Source organism: Magallana gigas, chromosome 5, assembly GCF_963853765.1.
Source record: "Magallana gigas chromosome 5, xbMagGiga1.1, whole genome shotgun sequence".
In the NCBI taxonomy this organism is placed as follows: Eukaryota; Metazoa; Mollusca; class Bivalvia; order Ostreida; family Ostreidae; genus Magallana; species Magallana gigas.
The window spans coordinates 12,636,118-12,653,704 of NC_088857.1; the positions used below are offsets into that span (position 1 = coordinate 12,636,118).

The following is a 17,587-nucleotide window of genomic DNA, read 5'->3' on the forward strand; positions in this document are numbered from 1 at the left end:
ATCGAGGGTAACGTTTCTGTGTATAAACACAAAGCGTGGCCAGGTCACTTATCATATTCTAAAAATACATTTTCACTTCGTGTATTGCAATTGAATATCTTCCGTGTGAACGATTGTGTTTCCCCAATATATAACAAATTGAGCAGGAAATGATAATCACTTTATAATTTTAATAGTAAACAATTATATCTCATTGATCAAATTGCAATATGATGCATCAGATTTGAATTACAACTGATCACAGCAAATGTGGATCAAACTGTGGTGTATTCTATTGATCAGATGATTAACCTCTCAGATTAGAACCTCTCCTGTTCACCTTTGCAAAACTTCTTTTGGAAAACTTAATGAAGACTAACAAGCGTAGTTATATTTAATCAAAGAATTAAATCCACTTTCTGCTGTTGAGGAAGAAAGTCTGGGTTTAAATCATTAAATACATCTATGTGTCTTTGTGTTTATTTCCCCCCCCCCCCCCCAAATACCTGGATAAATTAACAGTGGATTCATATTTTGTTTCCATTTTGTACGTCTTAAGAATGTAAGGAAAAAATACTCTTGCTGGTGTCTTTACTCTGCTACTTTGGTGCTTTTCACCCAGTTTGACGAATTCCTTTATGAAATATTTAGCATTGTGGGTATGGTGGAGGCCAAGCAGAACAGAGTCGCGTTTACATATTAAACATATACATGTACTATGTGTCTAAAATTTAGAATGAATTATTTGAATAAAGCATATACGGGCATATTTATGTTAGTTTTTCTTAAGATTTTCTAATCAGACTGCATGTATAACATGTTTAAAGAATCCTCTAAACTCTAGTTGCTTTATGATTTCAAACTACCTACCTAGCGATAAATACTAGAATCATGCACATACTCTCCAGTTCCAGTGGAATTTACAGGGAATATTTATTGACAATTTCCAGTGTTATTTTCCTACACTGCAATATTTATAATTAGTAGTATGATATATGGTACAGTCCGGACAAAAAGTACCATTGGTTGAATGAGGTATTAAACTTTTTGGAAAGAGCAAATATAATTTGTTTGAACTGTTGTTGATAAAAGTGTGTTTTAGCAAATTTTCTTTTGAAAACGACCGCGCCAGATTTTTCTATAATGCAAAAATGTTTTCATTTTTATCATTAAAAAACTTTTAAGGGGGAAGGGGCATAATTTAGCTCTAATTAAAATGTATTTAAAACCTTTACTTTAGGATTGATAATAAGAACCACACGAGTGATGCATGTAAATATGTCAAGTAAATCTATTATTTGCTATCTTCAGACGCATTGAAAACTTAAAAATCAATATCGTTTCTTAATGTTTGATATTTGAAATTTTTTTAATTCATGACTGTTTGAATCACACTTAAACTCAGACCGCCAAGTGATCGCAAGGACATTTCTTTAAGGACGTACACCGGTATATTTTTAAGTTTATGTAACATCTTTAAATTGAATTGTTATAGATTAGCAATTATTCATAATTCACTGGATTAGATTATTTGATCATGGTATTGCTGCTTCCTTTGCACATAGAGAATTAAACTCGATTTTTACCTTTGTTTTAAAATTTTCCAATTATCATAAAACATATGTAATATAAAACACATTTTGGCAATTTGTACAAAAATGACCTCAGCAAAACGACAATAAAACTTTTTCAGTTTAATGCTTTAAGCTGAAACTAAAATAGTATTGGTTTATAAAAACTTCACATAATTGTATGGTACAAAATGTAACTTTTGTCAACTCATACTCTGAATGATTCTGCTGATTTCATTTTTAAATAATGAACCAAACCAATCAACACTTGTCATTTGATAACAAACTGACAATAAACTTTCTTCATATGCGTAACAAATGTACAACATGTAGAAATTATGGCAAAATCATAAGCTTGACTAAAATATGTAATGGTACAATGTGCATATTTTTAAAAGAATTAAATCATCACACTTATTATGTTGAATATTTACACACAACAAAAAGTAGTCTGTACAGGATATTCCCTCGTTAAACAAATTAACTTCAGTTATATCATTCATTTCACCAAAGATAAAGTTTTTGCAACAGGCCAAAAGAGTTGTTTCACTTAGGAATTTGATGTAATCGTTGTCCACAGAAACATTTTTATCGCATCAGTGTAGCAGAAAAAGGACTTTACAAATTGAAATTTCAAGAAAATCAAACAAACAACGGTCAATTCAGATTCATGTATTCTGCACTCTCGTACGACAAGGCTGACAAGTGGCGATGTTCTGTCTTTGATGTATTGTATGCGTCGCAGAAAGCTCCATTGTCCACTTTGTTTACAAAACGACATTCTTGATAAATGTGGTCTTCCTCCTCTTCTCCTGTGAAATTTGCGAGGCTATATTCATGCTCTTTATTGTAGTCGTCGGCTCTCCTCCGGCTTCGAGTCGGGGACTGGTTTGTCTCTCCTTTATTCTGATAACCTCTCATGATACCAGTTTTCCCTAACATTTTGTTGCTCTTGTCTGATCCACTCAATTCCGATTTTTTTAGATTTGGTTTTCCTCGTGTTTTCTTGGATGTCGACTGGGAGTTTTCATGAGAACAATTTTTATTTTCAGTCTTCACAGATGACGGGTTCATTTCGGTAGTTTGGTCTTTTGAAATATGATTTGATCTAGATAATATAAACTTGATATGTATGCTATTGTAGAGAAGTACTAGGGAAGATTATTGATCGTTAACACTATTTATGAGATGAAAATGGAAATTTGATCGATGTATGCAATTTTTTCTTATAACTTTCTACCTTTTATTGCATATTTTCTTTGTGATGAAGCCAAAGACAAAAACAAAAAGCAACCCTGAAGAGGATCCGATAACTGAAATATACAAGTAAATAGACGACTGTATGGTTTTTTTTTTCAGATGAAGCTGCAAGTCATTATACCTACAAATTCCGGTCAGTGTGAATTAAAATAAAATGTCAGCGGATAGTATGCATGTTAAATGACGAAAACATCTTATTATCAAGCTACCATGAAAATTACCTATGTATTTGTTTTCTTCAATAGCAGCATAAATTGCTTTTTCTGAAATATAAATTTGAAGATACTTGTTTAAAAAGTTCTTTCAATTTTTTTTTCAAAATTTCGTTGACAGTGCCCTACCTTTTTGGAAGCTGTTTATTTTTGTCTTCCCTGTTGTTAAAAAAATTAAAAACTGCATCAATTTTGCTCCCATTCTTTGAATAACCGTAATCTTTGCTGAATAAAGTTCTGAGATTTTAATGAATAGATTTTAACCGAAACACACATCATAAAGCAAACATGAATTCACAAATATGCATTTTTTTCCTTTTCATATCCAATACACCCTCATTTTTTTCACTTTTTATTTCTTGATTATCGTTCATTGTATCAGGATGGTAATATTGCACTGCATTTTAAGATATAAATCATCCGAACTCAATTGGGTGCAAAGATTTGGAGAAAAGCTTTTTGAAGCAAAAAATACAGCCATTGCACTCTTGTGGAATATTCAATGAGACGTCTCGCTGAACTTCCTGACATCCACACATATTTCAAAACTACTCGTTACAAAATATTCCCAAGTAAAGCACTGTTTTGACGTCGTACATACTTTTAACATTTGGCCGACAAAATGTTTTACGAATCAGCTTTAATCAACTACGAATGTCAGTTAAAACACTGAAAAGCTCCGCCAGAAGAGGAGTTTTACCTTTTTCTACGCTGTTTGTAGTCTGAAGAGAAGCTTTTTCTTTATAAGAAATCAAATCAGCCGTCTCAAAACTTGACTTCATTATATCCAACCCTACGAGTAGTTTCCATTTATCATATCATATAATCTTACGTTTAAATCACATTTGAATTAACTTGATAATAGCTTAATGAACTTTTTCTATTTGATTGGCGTAAAATACTTTTATGAATCATTCTGACTTTAACATTACAAATTGTGCCAAAATAAAGGGTTTACTTATCAGCATGCCCTTTGTTCTCTGTAAGGAAGTTCTTTCTGTGGTTGAATGCAAACCAACTGTCTGAAAGCTTTTCTTCTTTCTCTTTAAACCTATGGCATATTTGAATGTCATAGAATGAATTTATGTTACCACCAGGTTGGTTCATACAAAATTATTAACCTGATTATCAGATTGTACAAAAGTAACTAAAAGTAAAACTTTATTTTATGTAATAATTTGTTACTAAATAAAGTTATTTTTTAGTAGATTGTATAATCTTATTTTTAAAAACTGTTAATCATAAATTAACAACTAAATCTTATCTCCAGTATCTTCTATATTTGAATAAATCAAATTTACATATTATTTGTTGTTCAGTTCAGTATTGTTTAACATTTATTAACAACAGTATATTATACTTAAAAACCCCATTTAAAACTACCGTTCCAGGAAATTTTGAACTTGATATTGTTGGCTGTCACAAGGATTTGGTTAAAGTTCGATTTCACATAATCACGAGCCACCGGATTGCAGTATCTCTTAAGCAAATGTCTCTTATTGTCTTTGATTTCTTCTAGCTTCAAATAAACACCAAACAAAAAACTAAGATCACTCATAGTTAAAGAACGTTGACTTCAAAACAGCAGATTAAATGTAACATTTGAAGTCAATTTATTCACAAAAGCAATGCCTTGATCAAAATAAATGGTACCCATGGCCACATCAAACCCCTGTGTTTGTTTTCTATTGTAAATTTTGGAAATCAATGGGAAGTAAACAGTTTTAAAATATAAAACCATTGAAAAGTAAAAACATGAAATTTTAGATATTTTTACAAACTTAATCAAAGGTAAAGTTTGTTTTAATCAATAAATTGTATATGTACATAAAACAAGAACCAGTGAAACTATAATTGGATCCGTAGATATACCATCAGATAGTTTTGACAGTCTGTTGAATTGTCCTTGTCGGTCTGCAGAACAGATACTCTCATCCAAACACGATTATATTCTGGTTCAGCAAATGTCCAAGTACAGTTGGCATCTTTCATGGATATAACTCTTTTTTTCTTATTGAAGTGATCTTCGCACAAACATGCGCTTTCTGAAAGGTAGAGATAATATGAAATGTGTTACTTTACAAGTCCTTATACTGCTATTACTATGTTTAATTTGGTTTTTTGTATGGATTTATATTGAAAACGATGATAACTTTACATAGAATGTAACTGACACTGTTGCAGAAGCTCTGTCGTAAGTAAAGACTCGAAAAAAGTGACGGTTGCGTCACATTGTCGAAGTGGTTATACTGTTATGAGCCTTCAATTCATTATATCTTAATCTAGTATTACCATCATGTTCATATAGCAAAGATTGTTGCATGAAATAAAAATTTAAAATGTTATGTAATTGTTTCAGTAAACGTGTTAAACAAGTACATGTTTAATGGACTCAAGATTTCCTTTTTTACTGTCTGAACTCGTGCTCAACAATTACCAATCTTAATTAATAAAGAAAAAAAGTCTGAGCTTAGGATTACTGTAAATTCCTAATAAAATGCGAGGAATTAATATCCACGTAAGATCCCGAGAAACCCGTCTCGCGAATTTTAAAATCTCGTTTTTAATTTTTGGACATATGTAATCTACATGAAAGTATGATAAAATTTCGGCATTCGCGATTTAATATTCTCGCGATTTGATGAAAAACCGTTGAATCGCGAAATTAAATACTCGCGTAATATAAGAAATATACAGTAACTTTGATCCAATAAAAAATAATATGTTCTAAAGAAAATGAATGTATTCAAACCCTAACAAAATTCATGATTGATAGGATTAAATAAATTTAGACATTTAAAAAGGTATTTTTTTTTTTACAAAATTAACCCATGCAGTAGATAAAACACCAGTAAGGGTCAGTGTGCAATTTATTCAAGACATGGGAAAAACATGAAGCATATACGATTGATTCATTCGATCTCAGGATACGCTTCAAATATTTAGAATTATGTTATTAAATACATATTAATATGGACTCGTTATGTTATAAACAAGAAATTCATACAATATATTCATATGAATAAGTACTCAATTGAACAAGTATTACTAGACATTGGCAGCTATTATAATAGAACAAGCTTCACTTAATCTAACAGTCATCTCTATCTTCTCACAAAGTAGGATGAAGTGTGAGCGGGCCTGGTAGGTAAGGCGGAAAAACTCGTTAGTAGAAGTTAAACTTAAAAAAGTTATCGAACAGGTTAAACGGGTAGTCGAATGGTCAAATAAAAATATACAATTGCACGCGGAAAATTCCACCTAGCAATGTATATAAAAAACACACACACAGAGAAACAATTTCATTAAGAAATAAACATTTGATATTAATTGTTGGTTATTTGAAAACAGATATTATAAGGGGAGTACACTTTAAACAGACTAAGTCAGAAATTAGTGGTAATTAATCTTTGCTGAATTCTTTAAATTCGTTACTCTAGATTTGATTGGTATTTTGAATTTATTTTTTTCGAATAGATATACATGTATATATACAAAGAAAAGTAAAAACTCACCTTTGATAAGGATGATTGTTACAATCACAGGGATTAACAATTCCATTGCTATACAGATTGCATCTTCCTCGACTATTATTTTTATATGCATCAACGTAACTATATAATGTGTTTATTATTGCCTCGTTAGATTGTTTAAGTATTTTAATTTTGAAAACCAATCAAGTTAATTAAGTTTTTCGAGTGTAATAAGATAAAACATAAACTCAGATTGATTTTGTATATCCGTTTTGTTGAGGAAATACTTGTTATGTTAAGGACATATTGTTACAGGTGTCTTTTAATGCTTGTCAGATTACTTTTCTTTTCTGCGTGCTCTTTTTTTTACATTTCAAAATGCCAAGTTGACAGTGGGATGAAACTAAAACTTTTAAAGCTATGATTATGAAATATCACCACTCTTGTGTAGGTTGTTAAAGATCCTTTTAGTGAATATTTGCCTTCGTTGCACATAGCATTTTACATAGGATTTAAATGAGGTTCCTAAAAAATATAGATGGTTCACATAATTAAATCATTGTTCCTAGAATAAAAAAATATTGGATAAATATCTTTACTTATCCGAATGATGGGAATTACCACTTAATATATGTGATACATTGTTTAATATGATGAACCTTAATTGTCTTCCTTCATTTCTGTATTAATTGTGTCCATTTTTTTTCTTAATTGACCTATTTTTAAAATTAAAAACGATATTTAAAAAACGCATGGCTGAACAGGCTGAACGAGGAGCGAACAGGGACAACAAATCTAAACTGAAATGGATGATATATACATATACGTGTCTTTAACATTCTTATACATGTATATTCTTACTGCAGCTAACTGGGAAAAATAAAAAAAAATTATTTTATTTCAAACCTTAAAGATCGCACGTCATATCTTTTAATTTTGTTCTTTCAGACCATGAATATAATTTTTATCAGTGTCCCAAAACAAAATTCAAATATTTAAAACAACTATTTTGAAAAAAAAAAAGTGAAAAGGTGCCAACTTCTCTGTTTCATGCATGCATCATTAATTCATATATACTGTTCAATTTTGAAAATCGCTAGGTGAAGTCAACATACATGTATCTTTGCATAATGTCAACTTTTTACGTCGGGATGGGATCCTTTATAATACAATGTATCAACGGGTGAAAATTTAATAAAATATCACTTCACCTAATGGGTCTTTGACATCACATTATAATGTTTTGAAAAAACGTTAAAATGTATATACACCACGTAATGGTATATTAGACATCATATAATAACAACTTCACATAATATTAATAGCTATAGTTTAATGCTGTTAGGCAGACTTGGCATTTCATGTAATGAAATAATGACATAACGTAAGGTAATAACTGCCTCAAATTATGTACAGTACCGATCAGACCCAACCTAACGTCAAAGTAAACCCCAACTGAACCTCGGGTTTTCCTTTGGGGTATACTTGAGGTTTATTCTGGGTTTGCTTTTTGAAAATTTGGGGTTTACTTTGGGTTTAATTGGGAATTGCTTTTGAGGTCAACTGTACGTACTGAAGTGTGAAGCAGACCTGTCTTTTATCTTAACATTCTACTGCCTGTAATTCCTGCTCCTTGTATATTCCGGATACACAGTTAGCGTCGGTTTTCAGGGGTATACTCTTGGGCGGGTTTACTCTCTGTGTACACTCTTGGTTTAATTTGGGTTTACTCTGGGTCCATTCTAGTAAACCTGGAGTAAACTCAGAAAGTAAACCCACGGTTAAGTTGAGGTTAACTTTCTGTTAGGTTGGGTCCGATCGGAACCGTATAAAGTATCTTTAATCATTGGTTCAATTGTCCTTAATCTTAACCACAAAACTATGCATTAATTTTATTATTTTATTTTTAGATTTATTTAGTAAGGCAGGGTTTCCTTTACATACTTTATTTCCCATATGAAATGTCGCAAAGTGACACACACTATAAGAGTTGGAATGTATAAAAGGCTTTATCATTCTTTTTAAAAATAATTCTTTGCATATATAATTAGCATCATCTGACTAAAAAATATTTTTCTAACATGTTAGGCTGTGCTCTGAATACGTATTTTAATGTACCAAAAAAATTATAAAAACTACACATGATCTCTTTTCAGAAGATTTTTCGCTTGTTATATAAATCCAGATTGATCAAGTTTGTCACATAACATTGATAACTAGTATAATTATGGTATTAATTATGCTATCTTAATAACTTTATCAATTAATATGTCAAATGAATAACGTAAAGCTGAATAAATTCAAAACAATATCCCAGTAAGGCCAGGCGATATAGCAAAAAGCAACCACGTTCTGAACAGAAACAAGTAAGCTTATCAATCCTGTACCGCAGTCGAAAAAAGTCCATATGCAGAGGTGTCTTTTAAGGTCAAGATCTAGTAAATGAAAGGTACCTACAGGTTTATGAAATTCTTTCAATGATGCTTCATGACAATATCTTTGTTTCATAGGGGATACTGGGACTTAAATTTTTGGTAGACACAATGAAAAATCATGTTTTAAAAAACCATTTTCTATATGAAGGATAAAAGTAACAAATCTCGGGGTTTTGTCTATTTTTGACTAATGAAATATATCTTGAATGCCTAGAGTGTCTCCAAAAACGGCATTAAACAAGCCTTTGACCTCCTCTTTAAAATGATGTCAAATTAAATATAGGTACCTGGATTCCTTTTCCCGCGATTAAATATAGAATATCAAAATATTTTTGTCAAAAAATGTCAAAATATTTTATTTTCTACATTATTCCTTTAAAGCCGTTAAATACGGGAAAGATTCATCAAATCAATTATGACGTCACAATGGCTCTAGCACCAAAAAGACAGTCTGGAATCATATACTAGAACTTGACCTTAAAGGTTTTTTTCTTTAATATTTGTTGTTCTTTAAGTTTGAAAAGCATATACTGGTCCACCTAATTTTACCAATTAGAAAAAAACTTGCACAATTTGAAAAAGCACCACACATGCCATCATGATCGTTGTTTAAAAAAGAAGAAACTCATAGTTAACATCACTCTGTGGTAATCTCTTCAGATTCTAACCGCCTGACCGTTTTATTCACGTCCTGTGAATGCATATCAAACAACGTTGTCAGAGTTTTCGTCTTATCTCTGTTCCGTCCACGCCATGTGAATTTGTCCTTCAGTCTTCTGTAGGTGTTCTTACCCCCAAGCTTGGTGTCGATACATGCGTACATTTCTCCGTGTGTGTCGGAAAAGTAAGATTCTCTAATGTCGGCGTAGATTGGATTTATTTCTCTTTGTGGGTCTGCTTGTAGCCTTTGAGAGACACCCTGTTTCCTTTTAATTCCTCTTGGTAAAAGCAGGTATTTTCGTCTGTTGAATAAAAAAATCAATTTTTATGCTCCCCATTCATGTTTTGTAATGCAACTGATACTACCATTTCCCCTGTTTTAAACCTTTTGTGACACTTATGATTACTTAATTACATTTCATACATAGAGCATTACCTTTCAATCATTATGAAGTAAATTCACAACTAATAAGAAAATATGAACTATCATCTCTTCCAACAGCCTAAAGGAATTACCGTTAAATTATTTGTCACAAATTTTATTTATCGCGGGCTATTCAAATAGTTAAATATTGATTCGAAAATACCAGAAAGTAACTGCTTTTTCGATTGTGTTAAGATTTGTTTGGCTTCATGACTCAATAAATAACCACATACCTACTTCTCCAAGACAGATAAAAGTGGATCGTCAGGATTAGGTTGGCTAAGATGAGCACAAACAGGAATACCGTCGTCAACATTCCATCATCTAACAGGATAATTATAACAATCGATGGCGTATTTTTATTGGAAATCACTGCCTCATAATTTATGACGTCATTAAAAAGATAAGTTCATGCAATTGTACAAAATCTACAGTATTTACACTTATGGTTCTTATGATTTGTCATTTTAAAATGGTTACATGCGCCTTTTTTAAGGAGGCCGACTCGGTGCAAAAAGCAAAAACCCTTCGACTTTTTATAAGATGTCACCTGCATGTCGGGTTATTTAGTTATTTCCTAAAATAAAGGGACATAAACTTGAGGATTGGATGTTCGAACAAATTTTCTCTAATCTTTATATGTAGTAAGGATTTTCGTCTAGTTTTCAAAAGAGGTAATCTAATTATACAAGTAATTCATTGTAGATAAGATATTTCGTCCCAAAATAAATTATGAGTTGAATATTCTGTGAAACGGAAAAGAGTTAAGATTTCTGAATAAAGGCTTTACCTATGCTAAAGATCTAAAATGATATGATAACCTTTTTATACTCTTTTCAATTAATGTAATTTGAAATATCTGCAAAGAAAATCAATAAAGCAATCACAGTTGCAAATTTTAGAAAAACATATTATTCTTTTGTAAATGAATTTCAACTTGAACGAAAATTCAAGTTCGTAAAAACGAGATCTTTTCTCTTACATGTGATAACGAGATAATTAACTCGTATTAACGAGATCCTTTCTCGTAATTACGAGATAAAAATATTTTTTATGGCTCTATTTGTCTTTCGTACTTATCAAATACCTATAGCAAATCCTTGTCGATGTGTGAATAACGTCTCTACAGTTTCATTGCACGATGCCATTCAAATAATGAGCCAGGGCAAACTAGAAAAGATAATTGTTTATTGAAATTCATATTAGAAATTGATTTAATTAGTAAATATCTGATTATAATTCCACAAGCTTGAAATTTTTTTGTTTTGTTTTTGTGTGTGTGCGTGTGTTTTATTTAGTGTGGTTTTTTTTTTAATATTATAAATTTATAACAATATTATCGTTTATTGGCATATGGTCAATAGATTTATTAGTTTAAGTAGCACTTACCAATGAATGAATTAATCCTCCAAACCATATGTCAATGAGGAAAATCTTAGTTCCTCTATCAAAGCATGTCTATTTCATAAGGAAATAACATCACATTTTCATTGAATTCTTACTTAACGGATACTTTTGACTTTTTATTTTTTCCGCATGCATGCATTTACAAATAGAAATTAGATTTTAAATGGAAAAATATAATACAAATTCTATTTCAAATCTCAATTAAAATACTTTTTGGAAAAACTAAATCGAACAATGCTATATGCATTATCATAACCATAAGTAAGAGCATTGTCATTTTAAACGGATTTAGTATCGTTTATATTACATTGTTCCATCAAGGACTCAAGCTCTAAATGTATTATTTAAAATTAAATATTTCTTCAAGTTGTTACTTAAAACAAATACTTTTCAGCTTTTTATTCGGGCAAACATTACAGAGAGCGCCAAAGGAGTTCAACTTTAAGTGATTGTTCAATGTCATGGGGGTTCGAGGCCTGAAATATATCATTTAAAAAATTTGACAGATTACTTGAAATTATTCATATCAAATTATTAGAGACATTTGAAGAAATATAAGGATTTCTGAGCAAAGTGCACGAAGCAGGATAAAACAAAACAGATGCCACATTATGTAGCATTACAAGCACATTAAATTTTGTATATATATGCTTTTCGTACGTTCTCTCACAAAACATTTACTGTAAACATATTACATATGTCTGTGTATTCTTTTTAGCGTTTTTTTTGCAGAAGGCCGCTTCCGTCAAATCAAGTACATCCCTAAATGCCATTTCTATATATATACAAGAATAGGAACACTCAGAAATAGGCTATTTCAAATCCATGCTAACTTGTTGAAAATAATTTTCCGCTAAATATCATACTTTCTTTAAAACTTTTTTAAACAGTTCTTCTTTCAGTTTTAAAAAGTGTTTAAAATTATTAAGATTAAGATGTTCCCGTATTTAATAAAAAAAAAAAAGTAGCCGTCCCCATTGTCCGATTTTTTAAAACGCTTAATTGTAATGAATGCATTTATCTTAACACGCTACAATAATATATATGTAGGCTCATTTGGATACAAAATCATTTACTATATCATTAATATATTTAAATTTCTTTTGAATGAAATAATACAAAATTAGTTAATAAAACGATCTATTTATATTTTCCATTACTGTAAGATGTCTCAAACATTTTGTTAAAGGTTCTGGTTTTGAATATGAAAGTACACAAGATTTGCAATAAATAGTGGCATATAAAACAATCCTAATAATTAATCAGTTTTAAAGAACAACTATAGATACACCGAGAAAAAAATATAAGTTCTTTTGAAAATCGAAACACGTGTTTTTATATTTTAAATAATAAAATGCAGGTTACCGTGCATTTGCTCTATAATATGTTAATACAGGTTTTGTTAACCATGATACGCTTGTGGTCCTTTCTATATTGTAGAAGTATGAGCAATTATACTCAGCATTCTTCTCCTGTGTTTTATAGTGCTACATCTTTTCTCGTTAGGCTAACAACAGTACGACTCACGTCTTGCGAGTGTATGTTAAACAGAGTTGTCAGAGTCTTAAACTTGTCTCTACGGAAGTGATCACGTGGTTGCACAGCCTCTAAAGAACAGTATGTGTTTCTGGAACCGATGCTATCGTACAGAGATTCTGCGCATGCGTCCCCCATGTGGACAATCAATTCACTGTTGATGTACACCCCTTCATTAGGGCTGTCTAATATCTCTATGGTTCTGTATGGATTTAAATCATCGAGACTTTCCAGGTCCTGTGTTTGTCTTTGCAAAGAAAACATCGTACAATATGAGAATGTGAATGTCATATTTTGATGCAATATCTGTATTAGTTGAACAATGTTAGAAGGTTTTTTTTTCAAAATAGTTTCTATACAATTCGATAAAAAAAATTGCTAAGAAGCCTTTGTATACTAAAATAATGAAACAGTAAACTTATCCACGGAATATTGCTATTTACCTATATGATCTTCAAAAGATTGTCCGAAAATTGCACTTACCTTCCGTCGTTTGGTAAAACTGCAGGTGTGGCTTTTTTCCTTAGGTGCAATAAAACAAGTTTTTTAAACAAAATCTTTATTATTCGAAATTGTGACGTATTATGACATATATTCTGAAAATTCAACACGGACAGGAAAGCTTTTAAACAGTTTTTGTTATGAATTTTATCTTACCTTTTCCTCCATGCAAGGTAGAACAGAAGAGTAAAAGCAATGTTCAAAACAACAAGTGTGGACATACATATTGAAGAAATCAAACTCACATCTTAAAACAAATGTAAAAAAAAAAATGCAAATACAATACAAAAACACCGTCAGATTTTAAGATAAATTTTATATGTACATACACCTTTTTATTTTACATGTTTTAAAACCTACATCAACCAAGAAGGCTGATAAGAATCAAAGTTGATTACCTATTTTGGGCGCATACTCAATTTGATCAATGGTTTCGAGGATCTCTCGAGTGGTTATAGTTTCGTACTCTGTCTTATTAGTCCAGGCCAATGTACTTGTTGGTGCATATTCATTTGCGGTACCTGCTATGCAAACAATGCATTTTTCATCACTTTTTTTTAAATTGTTCACTAACAACGTTTGCCTTTTATCATTAATTTTATTTTGAATATTATATCGAGATCCATAGACCGCTTAGTATGGTCAGGTATACTTTAATGGGCATAGTCACGATTTTATCAAAAATGATTTTCTGATTTTAATCATTACAATGCTATGCTTCAGTAAGGCATTTTTAAGAAGCAACCAAAATTTAAGCGTCATTCGTTGAGTTATAAGCAAGTTACAGAGCTTACAATGTTTTGCATTGTAAACAAAGCTTTTGTTTACATTTTTGAATGTTGAAGTAAAAATTCCTTTAGACCTAAAATGAATGTATTAAACGTTAGGGAGAGTTTCTTTATGCTTAAAATGAAAAAAAAAAGATAGACAAATCAGCTTGAAAAAGTGTTTTACTGGTTTATTGAACCTACGTAAGCAAATACAGGGCACGAGCCTTGCTTACATGACAAAGAATTGGGAGCTCTGTATCTTGCGACTGACTGTCAAATTTCATTTGATCATTAGAAATGCATCCCTAAAGTATTGTAAATAATAAAAACAGAAAAAAGGAAATTGACCAAAATTAAGACTATGAACCTTTAAAACGTTCAGTTTTCAATAAAATGATTAATCGTACATGTGTCACTTTTAAATATAATTTAAAAACACGTGCAAACCACAACAATTCAATGCTCTTCCTGCTTTTTTCGAAGAGAGCATTAAAACTTATACTTCATGTTTATCAAACATCAATGGTATTTTGATGATATAGAACTTTTAATGTATAGTTCATGTAAGCTACGAGTTATTCATATAAAGATTTTTATAAACTTGAAAAAAAAATTAAAACGCATGAATCTGTTAAAATTATTTAGAAAAAAACTTACTGCCTTCTTGAACTGTGGGTATGAGGAACGCCCGAGAGACTTTAGTTATGTCCTCTGAATAATTGACTGGGTTTTTTTAAAATAGAAAATAAGATTTTTGAGTTAAAAACAATGAGTGTAGAGAGTAGCAATGTATTTAATATCAATAATCAGAATTTCTCTTTTTTCAGAGTTTTTTTTTCACTTGTTCATCATTTAGTTTGATGAGTTTTGTTTGTTTGTAATAAATGTACACAAAAACATGGCAACAGAATTCTGAGCTCTATGTCTTAAATATTACTCTACAAATTACAATAAAATTATGTCTGGCCATTAGAAATTACTAGGACCTTAGTAAGGCATCGTATAAAAATATTTTTTTTTACAAATTTTCAGTCCAAATTGCGAGCGTGCCTTTTTCAAAAACGACTGAAATTCACTTAAAATCATCAATATAGGTCAACACAAGAGGTATCCAGTCTCCATTTATTATCTTAGTATCTATGCATCTTCAGGTGGTTTTTATACATTTGAAGTTCCAGTCGCAAACTACTCGCTAAAATTCATATTCCAAATACATGACGTCAAAAAATTCTTTTCTTTATGTCGACAGATATCGTTTATACCAAGAACTGCTTTGCGAATTCTCACGCACTTCGTTCGATACATTTTTCAACTTACCTTCAAGATACATCGGTGGTGTGATTTCTGAATTCATATATTTGTGTCAGGCATTGACGTCTCAAAACTGTTCTGTTGGTTTGTTTTGGACAATGTCCCTTTTCAAACTATATACTTCTATTCAATTACAGTACCAAGTGGCCTTTACGACATGAGCACGAGTTTTTACCTGTGCATTTCCGCATATTGTTCATTTTAACTGGAAATTAAAAGTGGATTCACATGAAACTATAAACAGGCTTTTTATAGTTTGCAATAAAAGCCATCATAAATTTTGTTTCAAATCAAATCTAATTCCTGCATGCAAATCTACTTAATAAACTTTTTTAATTTTAAATTTCAATGGCTTTTTTAAAAAATTACGCAACCCTCTTCGAACACGGTAATAATTTATCAGAGCACTTGAAATATTTCAAATTTCTCCTACGTACACTTAACAGTTGTGAACTGGTGGCAAAATTTATGTTTCAATCACTCATGAAAACTCGTGTGATTTCGTTGTAAACAGGTAAACTTCACGAAAATCCAGATTTATGTTTTGCAAAACAGTTAAACAATTCCAAAAAAAGGTTTCAAAATTAATATTTGTAAACTGCAACAAAACTTTTGGAAGTGAACAATTAAGTGCAAGGCTGCTTAAAGCGCTTTGATATTGTGATTTTATGGGAATTCAATTTAAAAATGAAATTTTTATTCTTTTGGTTTCCAATTCTCGCAATGAATTTATTCTTCGCGGTGAAGAATTTATCTTCTTCTCGGATGCAGGAGGGTTTTTGATTGGTGGAAACTTTAAAAATAAAAGGGCCGGGATTTCGGAAATTATTCGTTGTGTGACTGTATGTAACATTCCTGGCCCCAAACACCACCAAAGAAAGGTTACCTAGGCAAGATACAATTAAAATCACAATGAACTCGTACAAGATTCACACAGTTTATTCTTTTTCATAAAAAATTCCCAATTTTCCCCAAAACACAAATGTCGTCATCATTTTCAATACCAGCGATGGTATTAAGACCGTTTGTACATTGACATTTACTCAAGAGATTATTTGCCTTACATAATTATCTAAAATCAGTTTTGTTTGTTCTAACTGAAGTCGGTTGGAAGACCTCGTTGAAAATACGCGGGTTTGATGATCGCTTTGTCTGTTCCGCCTATTCTTCACGACGAAGTTTTGTCTTCATATGATCTTACTATTACGAAGATATGGCAGTGATTATTTTGCACAATTATTTACTGCCTTTTTGGCTATATTTCTACATGTAAATAAACTGATATACATGTACCACTATGTAACAAAAAATAGTACATATGTAATTGACAAAATAGATTTCTTAGTTTATTTTTTCACTGACATGATACAAGTTTGTTTCTCTGTGTTGATGACAATAATAAGCCATATTTACTTCATTCATAAACAATTATACACAACTTAATAAATTAATTAATAGGATGTGCAAAAGGGTATATGACTCCAAAGCGGAAGGCGGAATCAACGACAAAGATTGAAAATGCACAAGTACGCAATTAATTTAGATATTTGATAAAGAACTAAACTACAAATACTCTCTTTAATGAGCAAACTCATAGAACTGAAAATGATTATTTATTGAGATTGTTGAGATTATTTCTAAATCATGATTTTATACAGAAAATTTATGGGTTAAAGAGACGTGCCTCGACACGATTTGAGGTCGTTCTTCTAATTTTTAATTTCCATCTTTAATGTTTAGAATTGTAAATTGAATATTTTAATTCTTCATCAAAATTTGATAGTAAAATATCAAGTTACAAACAAGAACAGAGTTTGAAATTCTTTATTTTGTATACAACGCTCCAATCGTGTTAATGTTCACCTATGTTTTATTGGGATAAGTTTTAATCAAATGCTGCTTTCTTCTGTTTATAATATGTTTTGCAAACAAATATAGGACTCGAGCTTTGTTTACATTCCAATAATTCATTACCTCTGTATCTCTCTTACCTGTATAACTTGACTTCTAACATTCAATATTTGGTCACTCATTCAAAATGCACAGGT

The 17,587-nt window shown here is 30.9% G+C and overlaps 3 protein-coding genes across 8 annotated transcripts; all 3 read right to left on the minus strand.

Annotated features, from left to right (window-relative positions):
- Positions 1–1,661: 1,661 nt before the first annotated feature.
- On the minus strand, positions 1,662–6,675 carry LOC105341381 (uncharacterized). Of its 5 annotated transcripts, XM_034462339.2 has the most exons (9): positions 6,538–6,674; positions 4,895–5,067; positions 4,406–4,541; positions 3,981–4,073; positions 3,723–3,815; positions 3,152–3,181; positions 3,032–3,073; positions 2,791–2,863; positions 1,663–2,658 (listed from the first exon to the last, which is right to left on the minus strand). In XM_034462339.2, the coding sequence occupies exons 1-9, from the start codon at positions 6,626–6,628 to the stop codon at positions 2,208–2,210; spliced, it is 1,182 nt and encodes a 393-aa protein (XP_034318230.2). In that variant the 5' UTR covers positions 6,629–6,674; the 3' UTR covers positions 1,663–2,207. The 5 variants fall into 5 exon arrangements, with proteins under 5 accessions (XP_034318547.2, XP_034318230.2, XP_065941168.1 ...); XM_034462656.2 differs by lacking the exon at positions 3,032–3,073 and having other exon boundaries at positions 1,662–2,658; positions 6,538–6,675; XM_066085096.1 differs by lacking the exon at positions 3,723–3,815.
- A 1,136-nt stretch (positions 6,676–7,811) lies between these two features.
- Positions 7,812–11,593, minus strand: LOC105341382 (uncharacterized). 2 transcript variants are annotated; one of them, XR_010714157.1, is made up of 4 exons: positions 11,404–11,593; positions 11,102–11,184; positions 10,248–10,338; positions 7,812–9,892 (listed from the first exon to the last, which is right to left on the minus strand). XR_010714157.1 is itself a non-coding variant. In XM_011447893.4 (3 exons), exons 1-3 carry the CDS (start codon positions 11,429–11,431, stop codon positions 9,568–9,570), a joined length of 444 nt encoding a protein of 147 aa, XP_011446195.3. In that variant the 5' UTR covers positions 11,432–11,579; the 3' UTR covers positions 7,812–9,567. The 2 variants fall into 2 exon arrangements, 1 of the variants encoding a protein (XP_011446195.3); XM_011447893.4 differs by lacking the exon at positions 11,102–11,184 and having other exon boundaries at positions 11,404–11,579.
- An 805-nt stretch (positions 11,594–12,398) lies between these two features.
- Positions 12,399–14,947, minus strand: LOC105341383 (uncharacterized). The gene is made up of 5 exons (XM_011447895.4): positions 14,886–14,947; positions 13,857–13,979; positions 13,615–13,705; positions 13,441–13,479; positions 12,399–13,204 (listed from the first exon to the last, which is right to left on the minus strand). Exons 3-5 carry the CDS (start codon positions 13,677–13,679, stop codon positions 12,901–12,903), a joined length of 408 nt encoding a protein of 135 aa, XP_011446197.3. The 5' UTR covers positions 13,680–13,705; positions 13,857–13,979; positions 14,886–14,947; the 3' UTR covers positions 12,399–12,900.
- Positions 14,948–17,587: the final 2,640 nt, after the last annotated feature.

Excerpts from the sequence above, each read along its gene's own strand:
- LOC105341383 (XM_011447895.4), bottom strand. The coding sequence starts at position 13,679 with ATGTCCACACTTGTTGTTTTGAACATTGCTTTTACTCTTCTGTTCTAC. Across the intron at positions 13,480-13,614 it reads TACCTTGCATGGAGGAAAAG|GAAAAAAGCCACACCTGCAG; the intron begins GTAAGATAAAAT and ends ATTGCACCTAAG. Across the intron at positions 13,205-13,440 it reads GTTTTACCAAACGACGGAAG|ACAAACACAGGACCTGGAAA; the intron begins GTAAGTGCAATT and ends TTCTTTGCAAAG.
- LOC105341382 (XM_011447893.4), bottom strand. The coding sequence starts at position 11,431 with ATGGTTTGGAGGATTAATTCATTCATTG. Across the intron at positions 10,339-11,403 it reads GAGGATTAATTCATTCATTG|ATGATGGAATGTTGACGACG; the intron begins GTAAGTGCTACT and ends TTATCCTGTTAG. Across the intron at positions 9,893-10,247 it reads TATCTGTCTTGGAGAAGTAG|ACGAAAATACCTGCTTTTAC; the intron begins GTATGTGGTTAT and ends TTTATTCAACAG.
- LOC105341381 (XM_034462339.2), bottom strand. The coding sequence starts at position 6,628 with ATGCATATAAAAATAATAGTCGAGGAAGATGCAATCTGTATAGCAATG. Across the intron at positions 3,074-3,151 it reads AATAAACAGCTTCCAAAAAG|AAAAAGCAATTTATGCTGCT; the intron begins GTAGGGCACTGT and ends TTTATATTTCAG. Across the intron at positions 2,659-2,790 it reads AAGAAAATATGCAATAAAAG|ATCAAATCATATTTCAAAAG; the intron begins GTAGAAAGTTAT and ends TATATTATCTAG.